This window comes from Phascolarctos cinereus, unplaced genomic scaffold (assembly GCF_003287225.1).
Source record: "Phascolarctos cinereus isolate Bilbo 61053 unplaced genomic scaffold, phaCin_HiC Scaffold_5;HRSCAF=322, whole genome shotgun sequence".
Lineage (NCBI taxonomy): Eukaryota > Metazoa > Chordata > Mammalia > Diprotodontia > Phascolarctidae > Phascolarctos > Phascolarctos cinereus.
The window spans coordinates 467,820,029-467,839,944 of NW_027555958.1; the positions used below are offsets into that span (position 1 = coordinate 467,820,029).

The 19,916-nt window shown below is 42.8% G+C and overlaps 1 protein-coding gene across 12 annotated transcripts in view; it reads left to right on the forward strand.

Annotated features, from left to right (window-relative positions):
• SGIP1 (SH3GL interacting endocytic adaptor 1) overlaps positions 1-19,916 on the forward strand; it is a 299,844-nt gene that overhangs the window by 175,094 nt on the left and 104,834 nt on the right. For all 12 annotated transcript variants that reach the window (XM_078156704.1, XM_078156693.1, XM_078156695.1 and 9 more), the window contains 3 exons: positions 1,813-1,869; positions 8,360-8,414; positions 9,487-9,662. In XM_078156704.1, coding sequence (XP_078012830.1) covers positions 1,813-1,869; positions 8,360-8,414; positions 9,487-9,662 — 288 coding nt within the window. The remainder of the gene's footprint in view (positions 1-1,812; positions 1,870-8,359; positions 8,415-9,486; positions 9,663-19,916) is intronic.

The following is a 19,916-nucleotide window of genomic DNA, read 5'->3' on the forward strand; positions in this document are numbered from 1 at the left end:
ATAAGACTCCGGGCTTTTGAGCAGAAAAGAGAATTTACTGTTTACCATGGCCCCCAGATGGGAGTAAAGTTGGGTTTGGGAAGGAGACAGGAGTATCCTGGAAGTAAACTCTTCCTGGTAGCCCTGAGTCTCGCTGGCATACCTGATCTTTGGTTCTCAGAGAATTAAACACACCCTGGAACTCTACAGCCACTACAGAGAAAAGCACTGGGCTAGCAACGCAAGCCTGGCATAGTCCGTCTCTCAAGGGTGGAACCATGAGTCTAGCCAAAAGTTCTCTGGAGCCAAATATGAGTTTTCCAAAATTTTCTAACTGAGAATATTTTATTTTATTTTCCACGATTATAGACAATAACTTAAACATCCCATTAGTTACATAAGGTGTCTGAATTTCACCAACTCTGGCAGATCATGATGTTGGGAAACATGGTATGCTGGATTTAGATTGAAAGGACATGGGTTCAAATCCTGTCTCTTCTACTTACTTCCTGTGGGACTTTAGACAACTCATTCAACCTCACTTTCCTCATCTGTAAATTATGGAGACTGGCCTTTAAGTTCCCTTCCAGATCTGCTCCTTACATTATCCTTTAATCCAATGACCTCACAGCCCATTAGGTTCTATGTCTACCCAGGAACCCTCCTGGATATGGTAGTGGATGGAGATGACTGCTTCTCTTTGGGGCTAGCCGTGGTCCCCTAGACAGGCATGAAGGGCCTTTCTGCCATCCACCCATCTGTCAGGCTTTATGGCAGCTGCACATTTTGTTGTCTCCAAGAGGTTGAGTGGCCCTTGTTTAATGAGTGCCAAGTACAAGGGCTGATCCTCAAACCTTGGTTCTCATGCTTCCCAGCTTGGCTAGGGTGGCCTGTCATTGCTCTGTGTCCAAGAATGTAGCTCCCTTGTTGAATGTCCTTCTCCTTTTGTGCCTGTGTGCTGCTCTCATGGGAAACAGGGGAGTTTTACTATTTCCATTTTGATACCTGCCCCATCATGTCTGAGTGATTCTTCTCACTATATAAGGGATGCCCTGGGAGGCCCAGGAAGAAACTCCAAGACTTTCCCAGGCACAGTGAAGTTGCCATGTTGCCAGCTTTAGATTCTACACCCATTAATGGAGGAAAGGGACACCTGGAAAGTAGAAAGCCAGAGTTCATCCCCAAATCCCACTTTTACTGATTCATTTTATTGCCTTCCCCCACCAAACCTGCACCAGAGCTGCTACATAAGCAATAGGATAGAATGGTTTGAGCTAGTATATTGGAAAGAGCTCAAAAGTGTTTGATAATAAGTGTTAGATATTATTATTTCTTCTCCTACCCTTTGACAAAGGTCCAAATCAATAGTGAAAAGTCAAAAGATCAAAACTAATTGATAATTCACTGCAAAACAAATTGAAAACTTAGGTCAGAGCTGCCATTTTGAAAAAATGAACAGACGTTTCTGACCCACTGATGTTATATTTAGAATGTTAGATTCCATTTCTCAGAGCTGCTCATTTGGCCACACTTGAATCAAGATTGTCCAGATGTCTCTGAGTAGCCCTCCTATTGTCAGAATAGCCCAAACCTTTTGAGAATGGAGCGTTGTGGTTTTTTTTTAAATCCACCATTGTTAGCATCCACTTATTCAGTGTCATGGTCAGCTGACCTCACCATTCAGCACTACATGATTCCTTGGTTAGCGTCACTTGAACCTTTCCCGTGCTGGCTTTTGATAGCTCACGCCAAGTGCAGATGAGACTTTGTTGTTTGTGGCCATTTTCCATTCAAGCACATCTCTTCTAACACCATTTTCCCCATTTATTACAGAAGAAAAGCAATGGCGCCCCGAATGGATTTTATGCAGAGATTGACTGGGAAAGATATGTGAGTATCCAAAGGTTCATTATCTTGTCACAGAGAGATTGCCCAGGAGAGTAGCTTTTGTATGCTGGCATTTGGGTTCAGGTATTAATGGAAAAACTGTCTGTCCCACTTGGAGGAGGCTGGTCTGGTCTGCTGGCACATGGGAGGCCCCTTTATCTAGGGCCTGTGAGAAGTGGAATTTAGGCCTGACTCTACTAATAACCAGCTGGGTGACTAAAGAGAATTTACTTTACCTTTCCAGGGCTCCACTTTCTCATTTTCAAAATGGAAGATGCACAGGACTTGTTAGCATGAAAGAAGACAAAAACTGTAGGATGTATAGTGTGGAAGGGCTCAGGAGGGATCAGTTGGTCCAATGCCCATCCTTTTGCAGAAAAGGCAACTGAGGGCTTTTCCACATGTGGAATATGTGACACTTTGAAAATGTCAGGGTAAAAAAAAAAAGAAAAGAAACTGTCAAGGTATCATGTAAACAAATTAAACCACCAGTTATGGAGTTCAGAGAGTCATAGATTTAGTCACAAAGGATCTTGGAGGTCATCAAATCTACCTCCTTCATTTTACAGATGAGGAAACTGAGTCTCTGAGGGGTTTAGTGAGTTGCCCAGGGTCACACATCTAATAAGGTCTTAGGTGGGATTTGAGCCTAGATTAGCCCATCTCCAAGGGCAGTGCTGTCTCTCCTATTTAGCCCATCCATTGATAACTGTTATGAACCATCTCATATTTGATGAGTGTCAACTTGGTGTCCTGGCCCTGGCTTTAAATCTCACCATAACTAACAACTTGCTGTATAATCACTTGGGCAAGTCTCAGAACCTCAGTTTCCTCATCTGTAAAAGGCAAGCATAAAAGCCTTAGTGCCTACATCACAAGGTTGTTGAGATTTTGGCGTATGGACCCTGTGAAAAGCGCTTTGCAGCCTCTACAAGTCGCATGTCAATGTCCGCTTCTCTTATCCATCTGCCTTTACAGTTGACCCCACCAGGCAAATTACACCTTCACAAACGGTACAAGCTTTGCTGTTCACCTCTCCCTTTTTTCTGGGTTTCCTAAAGAATATGGTGAGGGCTGGAACTCAGAGAGGGCAAGTGATTTTTCTCAGGTCATACAGACAATAAGACTTTTTGTGACTTTTGTATAGAACTTTAAGGTTCATAAAATACTTTATTTTATCTCATCCAATCTTTACAACAACCCTAGGAGGAGGTAAGTGGTTGCAGATCTTCTTATCCCCATCTTATAGATGAGCCAAGTGAAGGGAAATGGTTCACCACTGGTCACACAGCTGGCAGGGTTCAAACCCTTATCACTCCTGACTCCCAGTCCAGGGTTCTCAGGGGTTATGCTATTTCAGAGAGCAGCGACTGGAACTGAGAATTAAACAATCATATCTTAGCTCTCTCTGAGGTGTCACCTAGCACTCTCATTTTACTGATGAGGAAATGGAGGGAAGTCAGCCAGGTAAGAAGTGGCGGGAGTGGGATTTGAATCCGGGGCTTTCAATGATTTCACTATGTGAGATTATTCCACATTCTCATCTAATCTGACTTCCTCCAAAATATCTCAATCAGAGCTTGCTTTGTGGAGGTGGCACAGCTTGAGCTGACTCATGAGGGTAAAGTCCTGGTACTGTGGCCTCCCTCTGCCCTTGAATGCTTGCAGTCATAAGCACACACCAGCCAGCCTGTTCATTCCCTCATCCCTATTGTGATTTGGACCAAGGCTCTCATAGTGCACTGACCAGGGTCAGCCCAGCTCTCATGTCACATAAGGATTCTGTAGGATGCACCAGGTAAACAGTCAGCAAATTCAGTCCCACAAAATGAATGAATTTTTTTAATTAAGCAATTTTCATATGCCAAGCATTGTGCTAAGTGCTAGGGATATAAATTCAAAACGTCACACCCTCAATGAGTTCACATTCTAATTGAAGGAGAGAATACATAAAGGGAAATGGTGGCCAGGAAGAGGCATTTTGTTTGGAAAGTAATAGCCATAGGGGAATAAATAGGAGTAGCCTTTCCAAAAGCAATAGCAGAGTTGATTCAATTATAGCTCTGGAACCAGAAGAGGGGAGAGCGGTTCTAGAGGTAGACACATATGTGTTCGCATGGCAGTTGAGGAGGAGATGGATGCCCTAGATGACCAGGGAATGGCATTGGACCCAGATGCAATATTGTGCTTCTACTCTGACACCTGGCATGTAGAAGTCTCTGAGTTCTTGAAAACCATGCTAATAGAGGTCAAACTCTGCTAGGTCCTACTAAATGGAGAAGCTGTGAGGAGGTTAGGGATGGAAAGTATGATGGCTCTGGGGACCAGCTTAGCTAAAAATGATTTGTCACCATTGTGGGTTCAGGGGGTGTGATTTTTTTTGGCCTTAGCAAACATGAAGAGAGTGAAAGACCTATGGGCTTATGGGTGTAAGAAGCTGCTAGAGTGGAAGTTCCATCTACTGATGCATATCAACAATTCATCTTTATAGACTTAAGAGAGTTGTCTGCAGCACCAAGAAACTGCCTAGGGTCACAGAGCCAGGATGTGCCAAAGGCAAAACTTGAATTCAGGTCTTCCTAATTCCAAAACTAAGCTTCTATCCATGACATAGAAAGGGGAAGGGAGAGAGACAGTGACAGAGAGAGAGAGAGGGAGGAGGAGGAGGAGGAGAACAAAGAAGAGGAGGAGGAGGAGGAGGAAGAGGAGGAGAGGAAACGAAGGAAGGAAGGAAGGAAGGAAGGAAGGAAGGAAGGAAGGAAGGAAGGAAGGAAGGAAGGAAGGAAGGAAGGAAGGAAGGAAGGAAGGAAGGAAGGAAGGAAGGAAGGAAGGAAGGAAAGGAAGGAAGGAAAGGAAGGAAGGAAGGAAGGAAGGAAGGAAGGAAGGAAGGAAGGAAGGAAGGAAGGAAGGAAGGAAGGAAGGAAGGAAGGAAGGAAGGAAGGAAGGAAGGAAAGGAAGGAAGGAAAGGAAGGAAGGAAGGAAGGAAGGAAGGAAGGAAGGAAGGGAGGGAGGGAGGGAGGGAGGGAGGGAGGGAGGGAGGGAGGGAGGGAAGGAAAAAGTTTGTACTGTACCCTCTTACTTATTCATCTCTTGCAGAATCAGATTGAATCTTGATGAAGATAGTGTGAAGCCTCCCTTAGTCCTATATTTCTTATTGCTATGGTTTAGAGTGGGGTGCATGGCAGTTACCACAGTCATCTTCTACTCATTAGATAGTCTTAAATGACAGGCTCCTTCAGAGTAGGAGATATACCACATGTATCTTTGTTTCCCCCATGCCTAGCAAAGGGCCTTGCCCATCAAAGTCATTTGATAGATGTTAATTTAAGTGAAACATAAAGGAACCACTGTTTGGCTTTATTTTCCTCTTCTAATTAGATGCACTACTGACATTATGTGTCTTTGGAAACAAAGACTCGTCGAGCTCCAAAGGACCTTAGAGACCATTAAGTCCTTTTCACGAGTCATCTCCCTTGGACAATAAGTGCTTTCTAACAGGGCATTTCTTAATCCTGAGCTTGTAGTTATCACATTGTTTCTTGTCCTGTCCCGGGTCAATGTGACTTCAAAATAGATTCGACCTCGTGCTGCCTGGATCCTCCCTGCTCCCCGGCCTCTCTTTCTGCAACTCCTTACGTGCCCCTTGTCCCTTCTCTGTCACCTCAAGCCTCCCTTTCTGACATCTTCCCGAATGCTCTCCCCTCCCCACTTCTGTCTTGTGGATAGATGCCCTTCCTTGATGTGGAGTGCTTTCCTTACTGAAATGACTTTCTACTACCACATATATACTTTGAGTTTCTTTCTCTGTGTACATGTTGTATCATCCCTAGCATTACACAGGCTCCTTGACGGTGGACTCTATGATAATAATAGTGCCTACCTCCCAGGGTGGTTGTGAAGATCAAATAAGATAATATATATAAAGTGCTTAGCATAAAGCCTGGCACATAGTAAGTTCTATATAAAATACTAGCTATTATTGGTATTGCAAAGTAGATGCTTAATAAGTGTGGAGTAAACATGTTCAATGGAGTTGACTACCTTTTGCCATCAAGCCTCCTCTCTCAGACTGTGCCTGACAGTCAGTAAACATCTATTTTTTTATTTGATTTTAGACTCAGTAAACATTTATTAAGCACCTACAATGTATTAGAGTGACTGAATCTCCTTGGTTCTAAGGTGGATCCACCTTGTGTTCAGTTCTACTCAACAGTAAACAGCAGTAGAGTGATATTGGAGTATACAGGGTACACAGTTTTCCACTTGGCTTCATTTCACCAAGAATGTACTTTGTTATTCCTTTCATTATCACTGTGTCAATGAGATAAGAATAAGGACATGAAACTAGGATGAGAAATAGTGCAGAGTACACTGGACTTGGAGTCAGAGGACATGAGTAAGAATGCTGGCTTTAGATATTGGCTTTCTGTGTGATCTTGGGCGAGTCACAGCACTTATCTGTGCCTCAGTTTCCTTATCTGTAGAAGTAAGGAACTTGGACTAGATGACCCTCCAAAGTTCCTTCCAGGTAGGACTAAATCTATGGCATTATTATCCTGAATTGCTCACCAAACTCTACATGTATTCTTCCCTCTAACTAAAACAACCCCTATGGTCTTCTCCTATTCTTTGTAACCAGCAAAATGCCTGGCTGAAACACGGCTTTTCTCTGAAATGCATTTAGTCCCAAATACTAATCAAGTGCCATAGAACTCTCCTGCTCCAATTATGCAGTAAACACCAATTACCCTAAGTAATAAGAAGGAGATTTTATTCTCTATAAATTATACTATCAATATTGAAAAGCTCAGAACTGCTGGGGGAACATGGTGAACTGAAGATTGCCAGTATATGTGCTGCCAGGTAAAGGATTAAGCCATGGGGTCTTCATCGTGCCCTTTGCCACAGTGCTGGTTATTGGCAAAGAATGAAAGCCAAGAAATTTCCAGTCCTCCTCCTCCTTCTCCCCCTCCCCCCTCCTCCCTCTTCCCTTTCTCTTTTCTCCTCCCCCCTCCTCCTTCTCTTTCTTCCCCCACCTTCTCCCTCTTCCCCCTCCTGCTTGGTACATGTATACCTGATAAGCAGATCAGTCAAGTTCAGAACTGCCTCTGCATTGACTATGAAAGGTGACTAGGCAGCACTTGTGGGGGGGCGTGGGGCAGGATCAGGACACATCTTGCTTTGACCCGTCTTGAACACTGCTACTCTGAATTTGTCTCCTAACTTTCCTTTGAAAACATGTGAAGGAATGTCCATGCTAGCTTCAAAAGAGGTCCCTGGGAGTCATAAGACCTGGGTTCTAGTCTCAATCCTGTCACTAACTAGTTTTTGTGTTAGTCATTTAAATTTCCTAAGCCTCAGTTTCTTCACCTGAAAAATGAAGGCTAGATGAGCACTAAGTTCTCTGCCAGCTTTTAAAAGTCCATGAAGTTCACGTATTTGCTCAGATTCTTCATTATCCTGAGAGACACATGGAATCAAAGGATTTCAGAGTTCAGTGGGACTCAGCATCATCTAGGTCAGATGGCACCAGGGCAAGTATCCTCACCCTGACCTGGTGGACAAAGGGTCTTACACACTTACCTAGAGGTGAAATGGAGACAGTGGGGGGAAAAAGGCTAATCCCATCAGAGAATGAGAGCCTGACTGTGCATATGACTGAAGTTATCAAGGCCAACTCTGCCCTCCCAAACCCACACCCCATAGATGTGTGTGTGTCTACATACACACATACACATACACATATGCATTGTTGTTCAGTTATTTTTAGTTGTGTCCAACTCTTCATGACCCCATTTGGGGTTTTCTTGGCAAAGATATTGCAGTGGTTTCCATTTCCTTCTCCAGCTCATTTTACAGCTGGGGAAACTGAGGCAGACAGCGACTAAGTGATTTTCCTAGAGTCTGAGTAAGTGTCTGAGGCCAGATTTGAACTCAGGTCTTTCTGACTCCAGGCCCAGTGCTCCATCCACTGTACCTCCTAGCTACCCATCTACATGCATAGATCTATTCAAAATACTTATGGAATACAACAAGGTAGTTTTTGGAAGAAACAGATAGCAAGGACCCTCAGTAAAGGCTTCATGGCTGTGGTGGTCCTTGAGTGAAGTCTTAGACTGACTCATTTGAGCCTCACAAAAACCCTGGGAGCCAGGCTTTGCAGGTGGCATCATCTCTTTTCTACAAATGAGGAAGCTAAGTCCCAGAAAGTTTCAGTGATTTGTGCAGGGTCACCCAGCTAACAAGTGTCAGAGGAGGAATCTGGACCCAGGTTTTCCCTGGGTCCTCATTCAGCATTATTTATAAACCAAACAACATGCTGTATCATGGTATATGTACTTTACACTTCCACGCCCCTCTTCGTGCAAGGTTACCTGTGCTTAGGATGAGAGAGATGTGATCATCTTTGGAAACACCCTTAGAAGAGAGGATGCAAACAGGAGAAATCAGTGTGGAGTGTCATTTGGGCTTGGGGTGTGTTTGTATTTTGCAGAACTCTCCTGAGCTGGACGAAGAAGGCTACAGCATCAGACCAGAAGAACCGGGCTATATCCTTGCTTTCTGATCGCTCCCACTTTAGTCCTCTCTCAATAAATTAGGGGACACAGGGGTGGGGAACCTGCAGCCCCGAGGATTTGTTCTGTAAAACTTGAACTCAGTCAAAGGGCCGCACTTGAGGACCTAGAGGGCCACATGTAGCCTCGAGGCCACAGGTTCCACACCCCTGATTCTAGGCTTTTACCAACTTGCTAAAATAATTCTACCTTCATCTAAAGTACCAAAGCTAAGTTCCAATGCATAGTAGGAGCTTAGTAGATCCTTGCTGACTTAACTTGATGACAGCTTGGCACTTCACTAGTAGGCACGCGCCTTGTTCTATTTGTAGAAAAGAGAGTTTACAAAGGAAAAGGGTGTGCTGAAAAACGATTGTGTGAAGCTCCCATCTTGGCCCTTCTGCTAGAAACAGCTGCTGTCAGATTGTTTATGCCTGTCAGGAACAGCTCCCCTAGTGTGCCCTCCCTGCACACTGGGCACTGAGCAGACAGCCTAGGCTATAAGGGCACCTATTAAGCACTCTTGCTCTTTTGGTATAGTCAGGCAGTCCTGTGTCTGTGTGTGATCAGCATGAGACCCAACAATGATAAATGAGTAGAAGGAAATCATATGGCCACCTGAAATCCACCATCCTTACTTCTGTGATACAGTGAAAGGGAATGAATAGATTATAGGGATAGGAATGTGGACTGGCCCTGTGACATCATTGATAGGGGGAATTCCCAGATGAGGAAACTTGGCCCCCACTCTCTTTGTAATTCAGAACGTTAGGAAGTCAGTTTGGGCATGAGAGAGCAAGGACTTGCCCAGGGTCACACAGCCAGAACGTGTTTGTGGTGGGACCAAGTCTCCCTGGCTTCCAGAGCAGCTCCCTCTCCATTCCTGTGCCATCTCTGCTAACCAACAGCAGCAGTATTTATGTAGTGCTGTAAGGCTGGCCAAACACTTTCCATGTGTTGTCTCGTTCGATCCTGACAATAACTCCACAAGGTAAGTGTTACTATTATCCTATTTTATCATCGTTGCACACAGCCCAGGGTCGTGTTATCTTTAACTGTGATCTACCTACCAAAGGAAAGCACTTTTATTCTTCGAGTGAATCAGAAGAGGAAGAAGAGTCACACAAGAAGTTTAATATTAAAATTAAGCCTTTGCAATCTAAAGACATCCTCAAGAGTGCAGCCACCGTTGACGAGCTGAAGGCATCCATAGGCAACATTGCTCTTTCTCCATCACCTGTGGTGAGTATCCCTGCCCTGTGGCACCCCTCCCCAGGTTTGGATAAAGTGGAAAGTGTAGTTGTATGGTCCGCAAGTCTCTGTTTTAATGTTTCTAGAAAGTTCTTAAGGTTGGGAGTGGGGGATGGGTGGATATGTAATGTATAGTGAGTGGGGGGAGGGTGATGTTTGGTGTGTCTGTAGTACGCGTGATATGTGGGGTGGGTGATACGTGTGGTATGTATGTATAGTATTTGTGATATGTACGTGATGTATGTGTGTGGTATATCGCGTGTGTGACATGTGATATGCAGTGTGATGTATGGTATGTATAATATGTGTGTGATAGATGATATGTATATGTAGGTATGTGGTGTGTCATTTGTGGGGTGTATGTATAATATGTGGCATGTGATATATGTGGGGGTATGTGTATGTGATGTGTGGTGTGTACATGGTATGTGTGTGTGTGCATGTGTGGTATGTGGTGTGGGGAGTGGTATTAGAATTCACCATTTTGATCTGAGATATAAACATCAGTCACTTTTAACATGATTTTAGTTTTCAACCCAAGGTGTTTGTTAGTTTTAGGGTTTTTTTAAGACCTCAGTGAATGTGGGGACCATCCCTGCCCCTGGGAGACCTGTTGTGGGGGAGAACAGACTGGGGGTGCTAAAATAGCAGCAAGAAAATTCTAAATGCCATATTTGCTTTTGAACCAATATTTCTCATTAATGGCCCAAGGAAACTCCCACCCTTTCCACCCTATTTTTTCTTGTCTCCTTTTTTTCACCACTTCCTAAATTTTCTTTCTGCAATATTCAACTAAAAATATCTTGGGGTAGCAGTAGGGGTGGGGCAAGAAAGCCAAAGAAACATTTAATTTATAAAAACTTTTTTTAATCTCTTTCTATTTCTGTCCACCAAAGTAAAATGGTATGTGTACCCTCACTCATCAGAATTGATTATGCATCAACAATAGAGTCCCAAAGATTTGACTTTCTCTAATATTTTATTATGTTATTATTATATTTATGTTCACCTCATTATCATCTAGTCTCAAGGCTTCTCTTGCTCGTTTTGTAGCATAGGACCCCTCCCCTTAGCACTCTTCCCTGCCAGATACTCTGAAGTCACTTGTTTGCATGACCAGCCTGTATACTTCCCATAATGTTGACTTCGCACTACCTATATTGTTGCCGATGGGCTAAGGTCCTGAGTACTGTACTGGCAGCATTTTGTACTAATTTCTAAGAGAAGATAAGTAAAGCTCCACATTGTTTTCTTCTAAAAATGACCTAAAGAAGAGATAGATGGCTTTCTGATGTGTTCCAGAGGACCAAGGTCTCCATGTGAGGGGCTGATAGATAGGGACATGTCCAAGCTCTCATGGAGGATGGGGACTAATTCTAACCTGTCCTTGGAAAATTTTGTCCTTGTCTCCCTTGGATAAGGCATATTCATAAAGACCACCTTATTATACATGGCTTGCAAAATCCATTGATCGCATCATCCTAATTACCATTTCTGCCAGCATGAATACTGTCTAGGTGGTCTAAGCCACTGACTTGACTCACTTCATGCTGTCTTGCTATTGGCATTTTCTCCTCAGTTCCTCAGAACAGAACCCAGGTGACATGAAAGAATAATTTCTGAGGTTGATTTCAGTTCATGTAAGAGTCATGCTATCAATGACTTCTGATTGGAGATAGTTACCTTTTAAAGGTCTTAACCAGAGCATATTCTAGAACAACTTTCTTTCTTAATAGTTTCTACATGGGCATTTAAAACACTGGGGCAAATGGTTGCAATGAGTTTTCTATTCCATTTGCCTTCGTTTATGATGACCCTAAGTGGGCATTGAAATGTTAACAAGAAAACAGGAAATGAACCAGGTAGCACAATGGACATTTCTGTCCCTGGTGACTGGGATAAAAGAAAGTAGCATCGTTGTGAAAGCAGAAGCAGTTGTCTCTCTGGAGAGGTGCTTCCTTCTAAAAATAGGAGGCTGTAACTGAGACTGCAGCTTTAGTTCTTGAAATCTGTGACTTTCTTTAGAATAAATGGTATGGAATGGTGGAAGAAGTGGCTTTGAGGGTGAGAGGCTTTTTGTTCAAATTCTAATTCCATCACTCTGTGCGATCTTAGGCAAATCACAACCTCTATGGGCCTCAGTTTCCTTATCTGTGAAATGAGGGGTTGAGCCAGATGGTTTCTAAAGTCCCTTTCCAGCTCCAGATATGTGTGCCTTTATATAAATGATAACTGAAGTTTGTGTGGTGGAAGAGCCCAAGGTAATCAAATGATGGTGAAGTCTATGAACCGAAGGATTCTAACTTGCTGTTTAATTTCATGAAGAATAGCAGAAATAATTTCAATAAAACTCCAGTTGCTTCTGATGGTGTAAAGAGAAGTGGAAAGATCAGCATGGTCTTTAGGTACCAAATTACAAGAGAAATAGGCGCACCATCACAAAGCTATGTATCCTAGGATGGATCGCAGGACATTTTCCCCTGTCACAAAAGCTGCTGTATTTGCATTTAATGGAAATATAGCACCTGCTAGGAGGTGCAGAATTGTCAAGCTAGATATATAAATAGCTTAAACTGAGTGTCTGATTCCTGGCTCTTTTATTATGGATTATAGAGACATTTTTCACTTAGGAGCTTTTGAATCGATTTGATAACTCAACTTTGGCACACTCATTCACGGGGTAGGTCTTTGATTTCCATTATCACACTTGGGCTTTTTGATTTGAATAGCTGCCTACATCCAGTGAATGCCAAGGCATAATCAAGCAGAGGTCAGCCTGTTGTTTCTGTTGTCAAGGGAAAAGTTAGATAGAGGAATCACTCTTTTCTGGGTCCTAAGAGATGCAGGGGCTTTGAGGCCTTATTAGAAGTTGTGTTTGAGATGTAGAGTTCTCCCTTATGGGTCCTAGCTTTGGATCTAAGATTCAGAGACCCTGAATTCCACTTTCTAAAGTGTCCCAGAATGCAACATGGTACAGGGGAATGATGAGGACCAGGGTTCAAATGCTACCTCTGACCTGGAGAAGTCACAATCTCCGTGGGGCTCAGTTTCCTCATCTGTAAAATGAGGGGGTTGGACCTTTGAAGTACCTTCCAGCTTGAAATCCCAAATCACTTGGTAGAGCTGTAGAACTTCTTAAAAATTGGAATGTACTTAAGAGACCACAGTATCCCAGAACCAGGGCCATCCATTTCAACCCTCTCATTTAACAAACAAGGAAACTGAAAAAGGTAATTCACAATGCACAGTGGTGGGTACCCTTTTGTGGAGGGCCTCAACAAGAGGCAAGTTGTCTTCTTGGCATGGAGACTTTGGAAGGGCTTCCTTGTGGGAATGAATTTGACCAGATGAGGAATTTTGCTGAGGTTCCTAGTGATGGACTTAGAGTCAGGAAGACCTGTGATCAAACAGTTACTAGCTGTGTGAGCCTAGGCCAGTCACTTCTAGCCTCAGTCTCCTCATCTATAAAGTGAGGGGATTGAACTAGATAGCCTCAAAGGCCCCTCCTAGCTTGAAAACTATGATTTTGTGAAATCTATGAAATCTGTGATTCCATTTTTTAAATCATAGTTTTCTTGTTTCTAAATGTTTTTACAGAGGTTAGCTAATTTGGTAAATAGAATAGCTTCCATTCTTGAATGAGTAAGTGAATGAATGAATAAATTAAAAAAAAAATTAAGTGCTTACTGTGTGCCAGGCACTATGCCAAGTGCTGGAGGTACAAACAGAAAAAAGGAAGATGGCTACAGCGCCCATTCTAATTGGAGAGATCACACAGAGACATCCTTAGGTTAAGTCAACAGATCAGATGATTTTGCAGGGAGTCTGCAGGTCCCAGGAGCAGAGCAGATGGGAAGGCCCAGAGGGCCTTAGGAAGCAGTAGCAAGGACCCTGGGAAGGCTTGGTGATCCTCTATCTCACCAAGAGAAATAGAGTTAGTAAATCTCACCTCAGCCAAGTTACATGAGCATTCCAGCAACCTGGTTCTAGCTCCAGGAGGTGAAGAGAGGAGACAAGGTGGGGAAGACACTCCATGGGGTCACGTCTTCCTTCCCAGAGATAAAAAGAGGCAGAGGTGAGGGGACATAGCATCCTAGGCTTGGGGGGAAGTCAGTGGCAGAGGACTGAGCCTGGAGTTGGAGTGTCAAATTTGAGGAACAGCAGTTGGGCCATTATTGCTAAAATGTAAAGTGTAAGACAGCTGAAGGATTAGGAAAGGGTCGGATTATGAAGAATTGTAAATGACTTTAAATATATGACTTGATATTTGGTCCCAGATGTAATAGGAAGCCACTAGGGCTCGTTGAGCAGGGGGCAACATGATCAAGCCTCTGATTTAGGGGAAAAAACCCCTTGGGCAGTGTATACCCAGGCAGGCACACACACAGAGAGACAACACACACACCGACATATATCTGGAGATATGGATGAGTAAGTCTATTATAGACTAGTCTCTAGAAGGAGCCAGGTGGTGCAGTACATGCGATGTCTTACCTGGAGTCCAAAAGATCTGAATTCAAATGTGGCCTCAGACACTTCTAGGTGTGTGACCCTAAGCAAGTCACTCAACCTCTTGTCTATCTCAGTTTCCCCATGTGTTAAATAGAAATGATAATATCACCTACCTGCTACCTTTGTTATAAGGATCATCAAATGAGGTAATATTTGCAAAACTCTTTGCAAATCTTAGAATGTTTGTAAATCAATGCAAGATCTTATTAAGAGAAAAGCTTAATGCCAGATATCCCTATGACAGTTTGGTTCCTTATTAGAGCACCCACTGATATGTTTTGACCAAAAAAAAATTCCGCAAAGCTGAGTCAGTTGCATTTGGAGGTAATTTTCCCCCCTTCCACTAGCATGTTCAGAAGTGATTTACTTTAAACCCAGGGGATAAAAGGCGCTTAGACGTCTGTGTCCCCAATTCCTCGCTGCTCACTCACAGTATTTGGGCAATAACCTGAAAGAATGAACTCAATGAATGAAAAAGTCTTTGAGATAATGGTAATTGTTCTCTCTCTGTAAAATGAGAGCTCAGGAACAAAGGATTTTGGTTTCTCTCCTGGGGATCTTGGGACCGTAATGCCATAGATTTAGGGATGGCAGAGTCCTTCAGTGTTCCCCTGGAACTTCCTGGGACTACGGAAAATTCCGACATTTTACAGATCAGGAAACTGAGATCTAGACATGTGAAGATTACAAGATCACACTAGTAGTAAATGGTAGAGCCAGGATTCAAACCCAGTTCATTCATTCATTCAACACATTTATTAAGGGAGGAAGAACATTACAGTCCTAGGGGACAGCCGGCTGAAGGTCGTGAAGATCAGAGATGGAGTGTAGTGTGAGGAACAGCAAGAATGCCCATTTGGATGGGCCAGAGAGTGCATGAAATGGAACAATGTGTAATAAGCTTGGGAAAGTAGGTTGGAAAGCTTTCAATGCCAAGCAGAAGAGTCTATATTTGGTCGCTCATCCCACATATCTAATATATTGCCAGATCTTGTCTTCTCTGCCTTCACGCCATCTCTCCTATGCCTCCCCTCCTCTCCATGCACACAGTCACCATCTGAGCACAAGACCCTCCTCACCTCTCACTCGTTCAACTGCAATACTTTCTCATTGTTCTCCCAGACTTAAGTCACTCCCCCACTTCAATCCAGTCTATACAGTTGCCAAAGCGATTTTCTACGGTATAAATCTAACCATGTTGTTTCCTGCCACCCAGCTTGATGAGGCCCAGTGGCTTCCTAGTACCTCCAGGAACAAATGGAAAATCCTCTGTCATTTCAAACTCTTTGGAGCCTGGCCCCTTCCAACCTTTTCCCAATTTAAAAAAATTATTTTTTTTTTATTTTTAACTTTTAATTTTTAATTTAAGGAATAAAAATTTTAATTTGTGGAATAAAACAAGTATTTCCATAACATAGTATAATAAAAAAAAATCCCAGTCTTTTTACATTTTACTAGCTCCCACCCACTCTATAATTCAGCAACAATCGTTGGTGGTAGTGGTGGTGGTCCTCAGTTCTCAAAGAGGACCAATGACATCACAGAGCTTGACTTGGAATCACCTATTTGTTCCTCAAACATTCCTCCATCTCATGACTCTGTCCCCCCAGTCCTGGAATATTCTCCTTCACTTCTACCTCTTAGCTCTCCCGGTTTCCCTCAGTCTTAACTCGTATCTCACCTTCTGCATGAGGCCCTTCCTGTTCCCTTCAGCAGCTGTGCCTTCTTCTCCAAGATCACGACCTGTCTAATCTGTCTGTATGTTGTATCAATCTCATTATTTCTTGTCTTCTCCTTTAAAACAGGAACTCCCTGAGTCTTTGTTACTATCCTCCTATCTCCAGCTCTTAACACAGTTTCTGGTATAATGGTAAATACTTAATAAATGCATATTGGCTGACAAATTCATTGATCCTAGAGTTAATAACGAACCATTAGAGTTTATTAAACAAAGGAATGACTGGTCAGATGTATGCTTCATAAATATCCTTTTGCAGGTTGTGGGTTGAAGAAGAAAGAGATGAGGTGAGGAGAGCATTTGGGTGGGGAGGTTGCTGTAATAGTCTGGGTGAGAAGTGCTGCAGACCAGGACCAAGATGGTGGTCATTGGGCAGTACTGAGGGTGTGGTAAGACTGGAGGCCACAGTGAGGGACTCAGGAGGGGGGGAGCAAGGCACAGGGAGAGATGGAATGAGAGGAAGTTCTGGTTAGATAAAGGAGCTTCCAAATTTTCGATCCCAGAAGTGGAAAAAGTGTGGATGATAGCAATAACAGGGTAGGACCTTCCCTTCAGTGGCTGCGGTGAAATGGAGGAATAGGTTATGGGAAGTGAGGAGATCCAAGAATGGAGATGTCCCACTGTTGGAGGGGACATCCCCCAGCATAAGGGGTTAAGGTAGAGAAGAAAACTACAAGCCAGTCATTGAACTCCCGAGCACAAACAGCCAAAATACTTTTTCTTTGAAACCATAGAAAGGTGCTGATGACAAAAAGGATCAGTGTTCCTAAAGGCCTTAAAAATGAGGGAGTTTTTCTGTCTGTGAGACTTTGAGGCTCCCTAAACCCGAGGATTTAGAGATCTTTACTCATCATTTGGAGATATGTGCTTTTCTAAGCTGGTAATTTCCTGTACTTTCTTTCCTTCCTGGAACGACCTTCCCTTCCTCCCTTCCCCCTTTACACTCCCACTCTGCCTTCCTCCATCTGCCGAGATCCTGCCCATCCTTATAAGCCTAGCATATATGTTACCCAGGAGAAACTCCCTCACCCAGTTCTGGGGGACCCTAGTAAAAAGCTGAGTCATTATGGGGTGGACTGGCACTCACCTCCATATTGTGGGATTGGAAATCATAATGTCAAGCCCAAGCTATGAAGCTCAGCATATTCAAAACAGACTTGCTGTCTTCCCCCCCCCGCCCCCGCAAGTCCATCCCTGCTTTAATTTTCCCACCTTCTCTTGAAGGTAGCACTATCCTTCCAGTGATTTCTCCAGGGGTTTGCTGACTTGGAGTCATGCCTGACTTTTCCTTCCTTCTCACTCCCATATCCAATCAGTGGCTGAATCTTCTTGATCCTAGCTCTTCAACATCTCTCACATCTATCTCCTTCTCTTGACTCACACAACTTTTATCCTATGCCAGGCACTCATGCAGACTATTGAAATAACCTTCTAATTGGTCTCCTTGCTTCCATACCCTCCCCTTTCGAATCTGCCCTCCACCCAGGTACCATTTTGATATTCCAAAAACACAGATATTACCCTGTCTCTCCCCTACCAAAAAATCTCCAGTGACTCCCTACTGCTGGCAAAATGAAATTAAAATCCTCAGTCTGATGCACAGTATGGCTTCCAGTTATTTTTCCACATTCTTTGTGCTTTCTCCATCCCAGCCAAGGTGATCTACTAATGGTTGTTTGGTCATGGCCTTCCAGCTCTCACTCTCCATGCTTTGTAAAAGTGCTTCCCCATTTCTGGAATGCTTTCCCTCCTCACTGCTGCCTCTTCAAAACCTTAGCTTCCTTCAGTGTATTGGTGAGGTGCCACCCCCTCATTCCTCCAATAAGTGTTCTCTTCCTTGTAAAATTACTTTGTATTACTTTATGTGAGAGGTAGCATGGTACAAGGGTTAGAGAACTGGCCTCAGAGTAAAGAAATCCTGGGTTCAAATGCTGCTTCTGACATACTGAGTGACCTAGACACACAGTGTCTCAGTGGCCCACAAAACTCTAAAACGATAAGTAATATATTAGTTGTCTATCTGCATTGCTAGAAGGATTTTCCATACAAGGAGGTCCCTGTATAGGTGAATTCACAAGTCTAAACTTCCTCCATCCTATCCTAGTAGATAAAGCATTGGACTTTAGAGTGAAGAGACTTGGGATTTAAATCGTTCCTTAAACACTTGACTGTGTGATGGTGGGCAGGCCACTTAAATTCTCAGAGACTCGGTTTCCTCAACTATGAAATATGCATAGTAATACTTGTACTACCTGCCTCTACTTGTAAACTTTCAAGTACTATAAGAATGTGACTATTATTACATCAGACAACAACCAAAATATTTCTTACACCCACAAAACTAAGTGAAATCCTGTCTTTTTAGTGCTGATTTCAAATATGGCTTCAAATTTTGTCTATGACCTACTAATTTCATGGAAAACATGGTTTTATATTTAAAATAATAATTATAATAGCATTTATATCATGCTTTAAGGTTTACAAATCACTTTACAAGTATTCTCACTTTATCATCACAACAGTCCTGAAAAGCATCTGCTATTATCATCCTTATTTTATAGATGAGGAAAATGAAGCTGAGAGAGAGGCTAAGTGACTTGTCAAGGGTCACTCAACTAGTATGTATCTAAGGCTAGATTTGAACTCAAGTCTTTCTGCCTCGAGGTCCAACACCTGATAAAATTATGTTTTACCAAACAAGATTGTGCTCATTTGACTCATGTAAATTATAGGTACTGATGATTTCTCATTACCTTGTAAATGTTTCATGAATGCATTTCAATGATAGGATTATAGATTTAGGACAGAAAGGAGCCTCAAAGGTCAGATAGTCCAAACACCTCATCTTACAAATGAGGAAACTAAGAGGTGAAGTAACTCACCCCCAGAGCAAAAATCAAGTAAGAGCCAGAAGCCAGGCTGGACCTCAGGCCTGCCCAATTCCAAGTCCAGCATTCTACCCACCACATACCAATTATTTCTACAGGAAAAACACTTCCCCAGCCCCGACTCCCAACTAAATATTGTTGTAGTTGACCTGAGGAATGCCCATCATTGGTGTCCAATAGTGGTCTTAATCTGAAATCTGAAGGTAATTTCCTTCCTTCATGAAGCCAGAATGGTCGGACTCCACTCTGCCATTGTGGAGATTTCTTGATTGCAAGCTTTGCTTGTGCTAGTCCCTGACGGTCCCTAGGTTTTCTGGGAAGAAATCCAAATATGAATTCAAAGAATAGAGCTCTTGTGACATATTCCACCTTCTAGATTTGAAGAGAATCATTGACAACTTCTTGGTAACTCGGCCTTTTGGATTCTCAAACACCTTTGGATGACTTGTTAAAAGAATCTATGCTTCAGCATCATTCAACTGTCCTTCAAAATGTTTACCTTCCATCTTCATTTGTGGCCCCTTAAATATCCCATTCTGATCTTAGCCTCATTGATTCTTGGAAGTCCATTTTTAAGGAGGCCTCCATCATTTTGATGCATTGCATTGGCATCATTTTTGTTTTGTTCTTCCTCTCCCAGCCAATATCTGTTTCCAACAAAAGGAACCTTTCTGTGTGTTTGTGTGGCTGACCTTGGTATTTATTGAAAGCCTCATCTCATTGTGGTTTTAGCCTTTCTGGCATTGTCTTCATACGGCCATGGCCTTTTTGAATTGATAGTCAGTAACCTGAGTAAGTTAGTCATAATTTTAATGTGCAATGGGGGTAGGAAAACTTTCACAGGAATTAATGGGTTGGCTTAGATTCTAACAATCCATTAGATTATAAGGTCAGGGACTGTCTTCCTTTTTATTAATTGTATCCCCAGTGCTTAGCACAGTGCCTGGAACATAGTAGGTGCTTAATAAATGTTCATTAGATTGGCTTACCACATTATTTTTTTTGTTTTTACAATCAGTTCTTTTCTCAGTGCCAGGCACTGTACTGGAAATACAAAAAAAGGCAAAAGATAATCTCTCCTCTCAGAGGGCTCACAGTCTAATGAAA